This window comes from Schistocerca nitens, chromosome 2 (genome assembly GCF_023898315.1).
Source record: "Schistocerca nitens isolate TAMUIC-IGC-003100 chromosome 2, iqSchNite1.1, whole genome shotgun sequence".
NCBI lineage: Eukaryota > Metazoa > Arthropoda > Insecta > Orthoptera > Acrididae > Schistocerca > Schistocerca nitens.
Window position 1 is genome coordinate 568,732,132 of NC_064615.1, and position 14,224 is coordinate 568,746,355.

A 14,224-nucleotide genomic window follows, 5' to 3' on the forward strand; every position below is an offset into this window, starting at 1 on the left:
TGATCTAATTCCCTCAGCATCACCCGACTTAATTCGACTACATTCCATTATCCTTGTTTTGCTTTTGTTGATGGTCATCTTATATCCTCCTTTCAAGACACTATCCATTCCGTTCAACTGCTCTTCCAAGTCCTTTACTGTCTCTGACAGAATTACAATATCATCGGCAAACCTCAAGGTTTCTATTTCTTCTCCACGGATTTTAATACCTACTCCGAATTTTTCTTTTGTTTCCTTCACTGCTTGCTCAATATACAGATTGAATAACATTGGGAATAGGCTACAACCCTGTCTCACTCCTTTGCCAACCACTCCTTCCCTTTCATGCCCCTCGACTCTTATAACTGCCATCTGGTTTCTGTACAAATTGTAAATGGCCTTTCGCTACCTGTATTTTACCCCTGCCACCTTTAGAATTTCAAAGAGAGTATTCCAGTCAACATTGTCAAAAGCTTTCTCTAAGTCTACAAATGCTAGAAACGTAGGTTTGCCTTTCCTTAATCTTTCTTCTAAGATAAGTCGTAAGGTCAGTACTGCCTCACGTGTTCCTATATTTCTACGGAATCCAAACTGATCTTCCCCAAGGTCGGCTTCTACTAGTTTTTACATTCGTCTGTAAAGAATTGCAAACCATACAGGGCTTATATTCAGCCATTCCGAGTCGACTGGAATGCTAACGGTTTCCCTACGTCGTATTAGGCATGGTAATGTGCGTTTTGTATTACCGTATTGTTGTTGAGTCACAAGAGTCACAGGGCGCGCTCTGTTAGTGCGCTGAAAGGTGAGAGTAGCTGGAAATGGGAGGGTGGTACGTTGAGCGAGCCTCCGTGTCCTTGGCAGAGGCCGTAAGGAGAGGCCGCAGTGTCGTGGCGCTTACGGCAGGGCAGAGGCTGCGCCCGCGTCGCGGCGGGCCCCTGCAGTCTGCTACCTGGCCGGGCACGTGATGGGTCGCCCACGAGCGCCGCTGCTGCTGGCGGCTGCCCTCTGCGTCTGCGCCGCGCTCTGCTCGCAAGGTCAGTCACCCTCGAGATAGGCCAACCTGTACGCATGTAACTCACAAGGCGGACACAACACTGAATCCATGTTCTGTCGCCAGCAACAGCAAGAGTCTATCGACTGGAACGATGTTGTCGACTTGTCTCCTTACACAGAGTGAATCACCTAAAACTTGCACCGTGAAAAGGAAAGTGCTATTGATGTGCGGTTCTCACAGAATCGATTGGTAGTCAGGAGCTCGTACTGTTAGCTAATAAACGAATTGTAATACCACATTTTTTTGTGCGAACATGCACTTCTTTAAATGGAACGTTGACTATTAACGTTAACAATCGAAAAGAAGGTTAAATTAGAGTGTCAGCGGTGATTCGAGCAGGATTCTAATGGGAGTCGTTTATCATGGGTCTCCAAACTACGGCCTGCGGGCCGAAACCGGCCCGCGAGGGACGGCAAACCGGCCCGCGTTAGCTGGCCGGACATCCCCTGTTACCGGCCCGCCAAATATTTGAGGTGCTACCTGTACTGCCATCAATTGAGTTTCGAGGCCTATCGCGACCAATACACCGCGATATTGGCTCTGCTACTCGCTACAAGACTACATACAGGGTGTTTCAAAAATGACCGGTATATTTGAAACGGCAATAAAAACTAAACGAGCAGCGATAGAAATACACCGTTTGTTGCAATATGCTTGGGACAACAGTACATTTTCAGGCGGACAAACTTTCGAAATTACAGTACTTACAATTTTCAACAACAGATGGCGCTGCTCGTGATGTGAAAGATATAGAAGACAACGCAGTCTGTGGGTGCGCCATTCTGTACGTCGTCTTTCTGCTGTAAGCGTGTGCTGTTCACAACGTGCAAGTGTGCTGTAGACAACATGGTTTATTCCTTAGAACAGAGGATTTTTCTGGTGTTGGAATTCCACCGCCTAGAACACAGTGTTGTTGCAACAAGACGAAGTTTTCAACGGAGGTTTAATGTAACCAAAGGACCGAAAAGCGATACAATAAAGGATCTGTTTGAAAAATTTCAACGGACTGGGAACGTGACGGATGAACGTGCTGGAAAGGTAGGGCGACCGCGTACGGCAACCACAGAGGGCAACGCGCAGCTAGTGCAGCAGGTGATCCAACAGCGGCCTCGGGTTTCCGTTCGCCGTGTTGCAGCTGCGGTCCAAATGACGCCAACGTCCACGTATTGTCTCATGCGCCAGAGTTTACACCTCTATCCATACAAAATTCAAACGCGGCAACCCCTCAGCGCCGCTACCATTGCTGCACGAGAGACATTCGCTAACGATATAGTGCACAGGATTGATGACGGCGATATGCATGTGGGCAGCATTTGGTTTACTGACGAAGCTTATTTTTACCTGGACGGCTTCGTCAATAAACAGAACTGGCGCATATGGGGAACCGAAAAGCCCCATGTTGCAGTCCCATCGTCCCTGCATCCTCAAAAAGTACTGGTCTGGGCCGCCATTTCTTCCAAAGGAATCATTGGCCCATTTTTCAGATCCGAAACGATTACTGCATCACGCTATCTGGACATTCTTCGTGAATTTGTGGCGGTACAAACTGCCTTAGAAGACACTGCGAACACCTCGTGGTTTATGCAAGATGGTGCCCGGCCACATCGCACGGCCGACGTCTTTAATTTCCTGAATGAATACTTCGATGATCGTGTGATTGCTTTGGGCTATCCGAAACATACAGGAGGCGGCGTGGATTGGCCTCCCTATTCGCCAGACATGAACCCCTGTGACTTCTTTCTGTGGGGACACTTGAAAGACCAGGTGTACCGCCAGAATCCAGAAACAATTGAACAGCTGAAGCAGTACATCTCATCTGCATGTGAAGCCATTCCGCCAGACACGTTGTCAAAGGTTTCGGGTAATTTCATTCAGAGACTACTCCATATTATTGCTACGCATGGTGGATATGTGGAAAATATCGTACTATAGATTTTCTGAGACCGCACCGCCATCTGTTGTTGAAAATTGTAACTACTGTAATTTCGAAAGTTTGTCTGCCTGAAAATGTACTGTTGTCCCAAGCATATTGCAACAAACGGTGCATTTCTATCGCTGCTCGTTTAGTTTTTATTGCCGTTTCAAATATACCGGTCATTTTTGAAACACCCTGTAACTAAACTTATTGTTGCACCGCTTGAAATAACAATGCGTTGGCATACTCTACCTCTGTTACGTCTTGCAGTAATAGTGTTGCTAACAATCATTTTGAGATTTGGTTAACTTTGCAGGACGCTTCCGTGAAGAATGTGCAGTAACATAGTTCTTTGTCGGTGAAATTCGCCAGAATAAAATACGCCAGAATTTCGGTCAGGTACGTCCACCAATCAAAATTATGTAATTAAATAAAAGTCGTAGTTCGTTTTCGATTTCATCTTTCCTTTAGCCTTACATTACGGTGATCGTGGAGTGGTAGGGTGCTTTAATCCCACTAGGTAGATCTTGGCCCTTATGACTTCGTGGAGGAGTCAATGTGGCCCGCGGGCTAAAAAGTTTGGAGACCCCTGGTTTACGAGATAGCGTATTTTAAAGAAATACCCACACCGCCACTTGTACGATATCTGTTGTAGCAAATATTAAAGTACAACAGTAGTGTATCCACAAGTTAGGTGAATTCTGGCCGGCAACGAGACAATTGACCAACACAGGTTGTGTTCAAAACGACAATCGGTAGCTGCTTCCAGTCTGGTAAGGAGCGACTGCTGCACATGTGCTAGCATTTCAGCTGAGATGTCCGAGCACGCTGCAGTAATGCGCCGTTGAATATCATTGGGTATAGTTGGTACGATCTTGTAGACAGCATCTTTCAGCTTTCCAAACAGAAAAAAATTTACAGGTGACAAATCCGGGTAAAGGACCAGTCCATGTGAATGTCCTCTGCGTCCAGTCCAACGATTTGAAAATAATTCTTGAAAACATGATGTAGTCTTTCTTTCTTCGTATCAGAGGTACACTAAAATGAACACATATACAATACATACAAAGAAAACTATTCACTCAGGATTTGGGCAACTTTGATAGCATTGGGTGCTGCAGACGTTAAGTCCTTCGTGCTACAGCTGACTGAGCACGAGTTACATTTGAAGAGATGCCGGGTCTCTGCAATTCACCGCAGTTGGAAGTTCCATTTGAGGAGATTGTCCCTCGATCTTGCGACTTCGGTCCGTAGTCTGTTCAAGGACTTCCTCCAGATGACCCACTTCTCCATGTGTCCTGGCGGCAGGGATTCTTTGTGTGTTGGCATCTTTCTTTCCACTTGGTGAGTCGGGTAGCCGCAGCTGATCCTTCTAAGGGCTGTGAAGTTGTTAGGAAACTCTTCCTGGACTTCAGTCTTGGCTTGGCAGTTAATGTCCAAAGAGTGAATGTGAGGTCACTGTACTTGATTACGCCTCTCGTTGTTAGCTGCGACCTCTCTTCTGATGTCCCGTGGAGCAATCCCAGCGAGACATTGAACTTTGTCCATGCAGGTTGGCCTTAGGCAGCCCGTGACAATCGTACAACTGTCATTTAAGGCTACATCAATCTTCTTTGCATGTACTGAATTGTACCACACTGAGCTAGCATACTCTCCTGCAGAATAGCATAAGGCAAGAGTTGTAGTTCTTAATGTTTGTGGATGTATACCCCAGTTCGAAAATGGTTCAAATGGCTCTGAGCACTATGGGACTTAACATCTGATCTGTGGTCATCAGTCCCCTAGAACTTAGAACTACTTAAACCTAACTAACCTAAGGACATCACACACATCCATGCCCGAGGCAGGATTCGAACCTGCGACCGTAGCGGTCAGGCGGTTCCAGACTGAAGCGCCTTTAACCGCACGGCCACACCGGCCGGCATACCCCAGCTCGATCCCACCAGTTTCCGAAGAAGGCAGTTCCTGGAGGATACTTTCTGCTTCAGCTTCAGACAGTATTCCTTGTAGGTCAGTACACGATGTAGTACTTTCTAGGGGGGGGGGGGGGGGGGCACAGCCATCATATTGATAACGCAGGCTCCTCGCAGTCTGCAGAGGAACGCCTTCTAGCATTCGTGGAAGATGGTCTGTTACAGGGCTGAGATACTTGTGCGCGTTCAGTGTTCTGTCTATAAAACACGGAACTATGAGCTGATGCTTCGCTATCCCACACAACACGCTTACACTCATGGACGCAGATTTTCTCCTGACGAAGCCAATGGAGAGAGAGATGTGATAGCGATGCAACCTGTGTCGATGGGGAATACGTGGGACACTTACCTGACTCATGTCACATTCTCGTGCGATTTTACTCGCACTAATGTGAGGATTAACTACAACAGCAGGAAGAACATTAATATCCTCTTTCTGTCGTCACTTGGCTGAAGAAGCTGATACATAATTACTAATCTGGTTAACGTCTATTGGGATATCTCAACGCATGCACCGTACAACAGCGAACTGCATTCTTCCTATACTCTCAATACACCATGAGCATGTCGGCTGTTTCGGCATTGCTAAATACCATCGTCCACTCACGACCTATGCTTGCACTGCCTATCAAGTCGCAGTGAGTTCAAGGAACAAGCAAACATACTGTAATCAAATGGCGCCACCGCTACGGTCGCAGGTTCGAATCCTGCCTCGGGCATGGAAGTGTGTGATGTCCTTAGGTTAGTTAGGTTTAAGTAGTTCTAAGTTCTAGGGGACTGATGACCTCAGACGTTAAGTCCCATAGTGCTCAGAGCAATTTTTTTTTTTTTGTAATCAAATGTAACAACATCGTAACTAACAACTACACAGGTGAATGGCACAACGACGTGTCGTGTGGGAGCTTTGCGCAATACGATATCTTGCAAACGGATCGTACTAGACTCCTGCAACAAACACCACTTACGTTCTATTGTAATTTACCCTACATTTAGTTTCCTAATGTCAATAGGCATTATTCCATTAAAAAGTGTATTTTTGCACAGAAAATACATTTTCTGAGTATTATTACAATTTTTGTACTGGGTAACAATACGAACCCAATCCATTATGCGAAAACTGCATATGAAGAGCACTTTCCATTTTCGCAATATTCGCGTTGCAAGTTTGAGGTGATTCACCCAGTACACCGGAAGTCTTTTTATCTCTACGTAACTACTACACAGACCTCGCCGAGACTCTGTTTTGCATACTCCAGTTTTTTTCCGCTCTACTGCTCCTTCAAGCGCCGAATTATCTACTCCAGCGTGGAGTAGCAGATCTCCGTCTCAGCTGCACGTTGGTCTCGTAAAGGCTTCCGACGAATGTCTTGCCCCGTCTGTTTCTTATAACACATATATCCGTTGCTCAGCAATTGTTATTATAGTGAGAAAGCACATTTTTGGGTCGATTGTCTGAGTTGCCAGTATGTGATAACGAAACCAGAACGTCTACTGGTAGCTGTTGACCGTTAGTGGCCACCTCCAGGACTTTGTATGTAATATTTGACGTTTTCCTCCTATTATGGCTCTTTAGTTATCGCTGCAGCTTATAAACAGCGTCTGCTCTGCTGTCGTTAATTTGTTTCTTGTTTGATGGCTGCAAAGTTCAAAGAACATCAGGGTTTATTTATTCAGGTGTTGATGCCTCTTACGAACTACGTTTTGTGCCGAAAGTAATTACTGCGCTTCAGCCGTCGTACTAAACAAGAGAATCAACAGTGTTTTCAGTCTATAAGGATTGGCGTATAAAAGTCCAGTTATCTCCTCTTATCAATTACGGAATCATGGTACCTGCTAGTCGTTGAACTTACCAGGGAAGTGCAATACAAGCCACTGGATGAATTATCAAGTGATCAAAAATGGTTCAAATGGCTCTGAGCACTATGGGACTCAACTACTGTGGTCATTAGTCCCCTAGAACTTAGAACTACTTAAACCTAACTAACCTAAGGACATCACACACATCCATGCCCGAGGCAGGATTCGAACCTGCGACCGTAGCATTCGCACGGTTCCGGACTGCGCGCCTAGAACCGCGAGACCACCGCGGCCGGCATCAAGTGATCAGAAGTCAGTAACGACCGGCAGTGATAATGGTTCAGATGGCTCTGAACACTATGGGACTTAACATCTGAGGTCATCAGTCCCCTAGACGTAGAACTACTTAAACCTAACTAACCTAAGGACATCACACACATCCATGCCCGAGGCAGGATTCAGACTGAAGCACCTAGAACCGCTCGGCCACAACGGCCGGCACAGTGATAATGAAATGAGTCTGTAATCAGTGAGTCTGTAATCAATGGCGGTAACTATTCAGTGAAATTACTGCAGGGAATTTAGAATTTCTGTCATTAAAGAACTTACTGGGACATCAATGAGTCAAGAGTTTCAGTTGCCATAATTCCTCCGTTGCACGAGTAAATGAAGTTTCAGGTACTAATTACCGTACCGAATGGATGAGCGAGACATGTAATGTTGAACTCTGCATGGTGGCTGATAGGATGTGTTTCCCAGGGTACCGGTACCGGTTCACCAGCCTTTTTATTCTGAAACCACATATAACAAAAATGCTATAAAACACATTTTATGAAAATACTTGTACATATGTTAATTTGACATGTATACGATGGTACCTACACTATCTGATCAAAACTATCGGAATACCTATCAGTGGACCTTCTTACGGGGTGTGTCAACCCTTCGCCTTCACGACAGTTTGAACTCTACTGGGGACACTTCCTGTGACGTGCCTGAATGCCTGTGAAGGAATGGCGGCCTACTCTTCGTCAAGAACCGAACCAGTGAAGGCGGTGGTTGCACGCTGGTGTCTGGAGCTAAGTCGACGTTCTGACCCATCCCATAGGTGTCCCATTGGGTTCGGGTCGCCACCCTGAACAAGGCAGCCCATTTCAGGAATATGATTGCCCATAAACCATAGCCTTGCAGATGCTACTTGATGAGAGGGTGCATTGTCGTTCTGAAACAACGTCAACGTCTCCAGAATGTTGCTCTACTGTAGGCAGTATGCAATGCTGTAAAACGATTTCATATGCTTCGGCCTTTAGCATTTACTTAAGCACAATAAGGGGACTACACCCTAACACGGGAAACATCACCGTACCACAACACACCTCCTCCACACATTATTGTGGGAATTACACGAGGTGGCAGGTAAGATTCTCTATGCATTCGTCAAACCTAAACACTTCCATCCGACTTCCATGGGGTATAGCGTGATTCATCACACCAAATCACTTTTTTCCAGTCATCCACTGTCCAGTGGCATTGCTCTTTACGCCACCCTTAGCGTTTACTACAGAAATGTGTGTCTTATGGGAAGCTGTTCGGTCACTGTAACCTATTCTTTTAACTCCCTATGCACAGTCTCTGGTAGTAATTTGAAACTCACAAGTGAATCCTTGTTCCCAGAATAAGATTTTCACTCTGCAGCGGAGTGTGCGCTGATATGAAACTTCCTGGCAGATTAAAAACGTGTGCCGGACCGAGACTCGAACTCGGGACCTTTGCCTTTCGCGGGCAAGTGCTCTACCATCATTGTTATTATCTACAACCAGCCTCCGCAAAGATCGACGATCACCATGAGATCTGTGTTTTTTTTGGTTTATATGTAGTTATTCCTTCGCGTTTCTATTTCACATTCACCCTCGATGGATCTGTCACTCAGGTGTCATCCAATGACAACTCCACGTTCAAATGGCTCTGAGCAGTATGGGACTTAACATCTGAGGTCATCAGTCCCCTACAACTTAGAACTACCTAAACCTAACTAACCTAAGGACATCACACACATCCATGCCCGAGGCAGGATTCGAACCTGCGACCTTAGCGGTTGCGCGGTTCTATACCGAAGCCCCTAGAACCGCTCTGACACCGCGGCCGGCCTACTCCACGTTCAAAGTTACTGACCTCTCCTGACCAACCCCTTCCGAAGTTATTGTTTGGAAATTTGTGGTAAGGTCTCGTGGGACCAAACTGTTTACGTCATCGGTCCCTAAGCTTACACGCTACTTAATCTAACTTCACCTAACTTACGCTAAGGGCAACACACACGCCCATGCCCGAGGGAGGACTGGAACCTCTGACGGGTGGAGCCGCGCTGACCGTGACAAGGCGCCTCAGGCCGCTGGGCTACCCCTGTTATTCTTTCTCTAAAAAAAATACTGCACGCCTGGTAGGTACTCCTCTTTTCAAATACAGTGGTCGACTCTAGAAACAGTTGAAAAGGTAGTGTATGCTAGTTAATTAATTTTTGTAACAGAGGTTTAATTGCTGGTAAATGGAGAACCATTGCTTAACACTATTCGATAGGACAACATTTTATTTATCAAACTACTGTAGCACCATCTGGTCTTGTGATATGGACAAGACTCCTACTGCAAGATGACATTGCTGTAGGGGAAGATGGCACGCAAGAAGGAATACAGGTGATTGGCAATAACTATCACACAGGGCTCACGGATGCAGAGGTGAATGTCACCTAGAACGTAATATTTCCTCCATCGACCTGCTTCCATGGTGCGGTGCGTGTGTCGAATAGCCGTTCTCTTGGATGACAGCGTATCCGAATACGAACGTCGAACTAATGTAACGTGAAATATCATTCATCCGACCAGGCGACACTTACCACTGGTACGCAGTTCAATCACGATAATTCCATGCTCACATATTGACGATGCCGTTGGGCCAATATCGGAATACGTGCAAGTCGTCAGCTGCGGATGTTCATCAATGTACACTGAAGGGTAAGCTTCGAAACACTTGTGCCTGAACCGGCACTGTACTCTGCCGTCGGCTCAACTTCAGATCGCCGCTGCTTTGTAGATCGGCCTACCTCAACATTATGTGTTGAGTCATTGACGTCCAGCACCTTGTCAGCTACGTGTTATTACCTCAGCTTTCTGTAGTTTGCTCACGACAGCAGCCATTGAACAGCCGACCAGCTTCGCCGGGTCTGAGGGGTTCGCTCCTAGGCGCTGGGCCACATAAATCTCCTTTTCATGAGAGTCGCTCTTGTCACTTGATGTCCCCATTTGCTGTCTGTATCGTCGCTAGAATAATTCCAGATTCGTCTCTGGCCCGCTCATATATTTATATATCACTACGTCACTTCTCCGCAACGTCATGAGACGTTATTCAATCCTACTGTGGGCGTTGATCACAATCCCTTGGCCCATCAGTGTACTGTGGATGCTGTATGCCATTGTGCGGAGTTTAGCGGAGGGTGCATTGTGCACTAGTATCATTTCATCCCTTTCTTATTTGCTCCACAAGTAGTGCACTACCAGATTTACTTTCGCGAAACCCTAAATTAAGCCCAAATATTTCAGTCCATCATCAATTTGATCAAAAATGAGTCGCCGGTTGATAGCACTGCCCTGAGGTCTCAAGGAATCGTTAATTTTCTGCGGGAAGGAAATGACAGAGGTAAACTTTCTAGTATGAGATCAATGTTTGACTACAGTAAGCCATTTCAGATGCATACAAGTTGTAGTAGGTACGCATATATGAGGAGGCTTGCACAGGATAGACTTGCATGGAGGGCTGCAACAAGCCAATCTTCAAACTGAAGACAAAACCACAACACATGATCATTACGTGTTTTGTCTCAGAGAAAATAACATATCTCTTAATTAGTTCTCTAATATATGTTCCCAGGAATTTGGTCAAGAGGCTTTGCGTTTCTTCTATCACATTATGTCCTCTATTGCAGATTGTTAAAAACTCCTGTAGCACTTGTCATCACCGAACAAACACTCACGAATCACATCGCTGAATTCTGTTTATTGTTACCGTTAGTCCATCTTGGTGGATGTCGTATGGTGATAAAAAAATCTGAGAGCGATCAGACGTGTGTTTCCTAGGCGACTTCATTCATTAATTATTCATACCTGGTCTCCTTGTAGTGGTTCTCAGTGCGGCAGGTGACAGTAGTTGCAAATAAAGTAAAGTATTTTCGCATATTAAAAGACACGAGTACGTAACATTACATGTAGTTGTCGGGCATCATGTTTTGCGTATCTTTACTTATTTCCTGAAATAGACCACGGCTGTTTCCTTCGCCAGGGTTTTTAAAAACCGTGCGCCGTCTCAAACGACTACGCTCTCGTCGAGACGTTAACGTCTAACTTTTCTTCCTTGTAAGTAGCCCATTTCTAGAGATCACATTTCGGTATATCTGCCACATTCTTAAATTACACCTACGTCTGTACTTTTTATAAACAAATTTGCATTCTCACGGGATCCTTCTGTGACAACGAGCATGTAAAATTTAGTTTGGAAAAAAATATAAATCTTTAATCAAGATAAGTGAGAATTCTCTATGTCTCTGTGAAATGTGGTTTTTCCTTCTGCACCCACTGTTCTCGCTGTTTCCGTGTTCTAGGGGATGGTATTTGGTTGTAAACTGCTTATTGGTCTATTACGTTATAGCTTCTTGTGCAAACTATATGTTACAGGGTTTCCTTATTTAGCTCTTCTTGAAACAGTTTTCACAACGTTCAGCACTGTCTATTTCACACATTTTTATTTACACACGTTTATTTCTCATATGTGACCTATTCTGCGGAGTCCAGAAAGGAAGCGCCGCGAAAAATTTACGAATGGCGAGAGATCACGAGAGGTGCTCTCAGTTATTAGTGTTTTATAACAAAATTTTTGATATAACGACTTTCGTTCGTAATTGTTAAATTGCTTTGATCTACACAAAGTATTGTTACTCTTTTCACAATCAGATAATTTTAATATAAATAACATTAAACTAATAACAAACAATTTATGTAAGGTGGCACTACAGCGAACATTCTCTCCAGTGAATTTTAATTACGTAGTATTAATAAAAGTGACTAGTTTTAGTTTCTTCTATTATCAATAAAAAGACAATAAAAATCTTATACGTCACAATTTTAGGAAGGATCTCTTATTCTAAAGTGCATATAATACTTAAACATAATGCCGAGCTCATTTTATAATAATACGAAACTCTAAATACAACTTATTGATAAAATCTGCTCACTAAAAACATCATTTGTTAGCTAATTGGGGTAAGCGTGCTATCTAACTTTGCAGGGAATGTTAGTTTTCCAATAAAGGACATATAAAGTATTTATGAGTAACACATTATGTATGCGTTGCAAATGAAGCTATTGATAGTTTTCGTGAGTCAGTTACCTTATCGGATTCAAGAAGAACATGTGAAAGCACTCAGAAATGGCACATACATATAAATATAGCTGCAGTAGCAATGATCTGCTATTACTTCTATCAAAAATCTCTCTCGAGACAGATCCTGTAAGACAAAATAAATGCAAGCAATCTCCATTTTCATTACAACTGACAGGCAACTTTAATGAATAGATTTCTTTTTCATTCCATCGTGAGACTACATCTACATACATACTTCGCAATCCACCATACGGTGCGTGGCGGAGGGTACCTCGTACCACAAATATCATCTTCTCTCCCTGTTCCACTCCCAAACAGAACGAGGGAAAAATGACTGCCCATATGCCTCTGTGCGAGCCCTAATCTCTCTTATCTTATCTTTGTGGTCTTTCCGCGAAATGTAAGTTGGCAGCAGTAAAATTGTACTGCAGTCAGTCTCAAATGCTGGTTCTCTGAATTTCCTCAGTTCACGAAAAGAACGCGTCCTTTCCTTTACAGACTCCCACCCGAGTTCCTGAAGCATTTCCGTAACACTAGCGTGATGATCAAACTTACCAGTAACAAATCTAACAGCCCGCCTCTGAATTGCTTCTATGACCTCCCTCAATGCGACCTGATATGGATCCCAAACGCTCGAGCAGTACTCAAGAATAGGTCGTATTAGTGTTTTATAAGCGGTCTCCTTTACAGATGAACCACATCTTCCCAAAATTCTACCAATGAACCGAAGACGTCTATTCGCCTTCCCCACAACAGCCATTACATGCTTGTCCCACTTCATATCGCTCTGCAATGTTACTCCCAAATATTTCATCGACGTGACTGTGTCAAGCGCTACACTACTGATGGAGTATTCAAACATTACAGGATTCTTTTTCCTATTCATCTGAATTAATTTACATTTATCTATATTTAGAGTTAGCTGCCATTATTTACACCAATCACAAATCCTGTCCAAATCATCTTGTATCCACCTACAGTCACTCAACGACGACACCTTCCCGTACACTACAGGATCATCAGCAAACAGCCGCACATTGCTATCCACCCTATCCAAAAGATCATTTATGTAGCCAGAAAACAACAGCGGACCTACCACACTTCCCTGGGGCACTCCAGATGATACCCTCACCTCTGATGAACACTCACCATCGAGGACAACGTACTGGGTTCTATTACTAGATGGCGGCTTTCCCATATGAGACATATTTTGGACGAGATGTCTGAATTTGTCAGACGTTAGATATAAAACGTTCACACAAATTGTGTTCTATGATATTGCCATGGAACAGTAATTTTGTGTTTAGTTCCTGGGCTGTAATTACATGACAGAAGAAGACCTCAGTGATGTGCGTGAAGCCAACACAAGAAACTGACATGCATATATATATATATATATATATATATATATATATATATATATATATACTCCTGGAAATTGAAATAAGAACACCGAGAATTCATTGTCCCAGGAAGGGGAAACTTTATTGACACATTCCTGGGGTCAGATACATCAGATGATCACACTGACAGAACCACAGACACATAGACACAGGCAACAGAGCATGCACAATGTCGGCACTAGTACAGTGTATATCCACCTTTCGCAGCAATGCAGGCTGCTATTCTCCCATGGAGACGATCGTAGAGATGCTGGATGTAGTCCTGTGGAACGGCTTGCCATGCCATTTCCACCTGGCGGCTCAGTTGGACCAGCGTTCGTGCTGGACGTGCAGACCGCGTGAGACGACGCTTCATCCAGTGCCAAACACGCTCAATGGGGGACAGATCCGGAGATCTTGCTGGCCAGGGTAGTTGACTTACACCTTCTAGAGCACGTTGGGTGGCACGGGATACATGCGGACGTGCATTGTCCTGTTGGAACAGCAAGTTCCCTTGCCGGTCTAGGAATGGTAGAACGATGGGTTCGATGACGGTTTGGATGTACCGTGCACTATTCAGTGTCCCCTCGACGATCACCAGTGGTGTACGGCCAGTGTAGGAGATCGCTCCCCACACCATGATGCCGGGTGTTGGCCCTGTGTGCCTCGGTCGTATGCAGTCCTGATTGTGGCGCTC

General features: G+C 44.6%; 1 protein-coding gene across 1 annotated transcript in view; it reads left to right on the forward strand.

Annotated features, from left to right (window-relative positions):
• The first annotated feature begins 889 nt into the window (after window positions 1-889).
• The window catches only part of LOC126234496 (uncharacterized), a 319,975-nt gene continuing 306,640 nt past the window's right edge, over window positions 890-14,224 (forward strand). Inside the window, exon 1 of the mRNA XM_049943189.1 lies at window positions 890-1,013. Within this exon, the coding sequence (XP_049799146.1) occupies window positions 944-1,013 (70 nt within the window). The 5' untranslated portion in view covers window positions 890-943. The remainder of the gene's footprint in view (window positions 1,014-14,224) is intronic.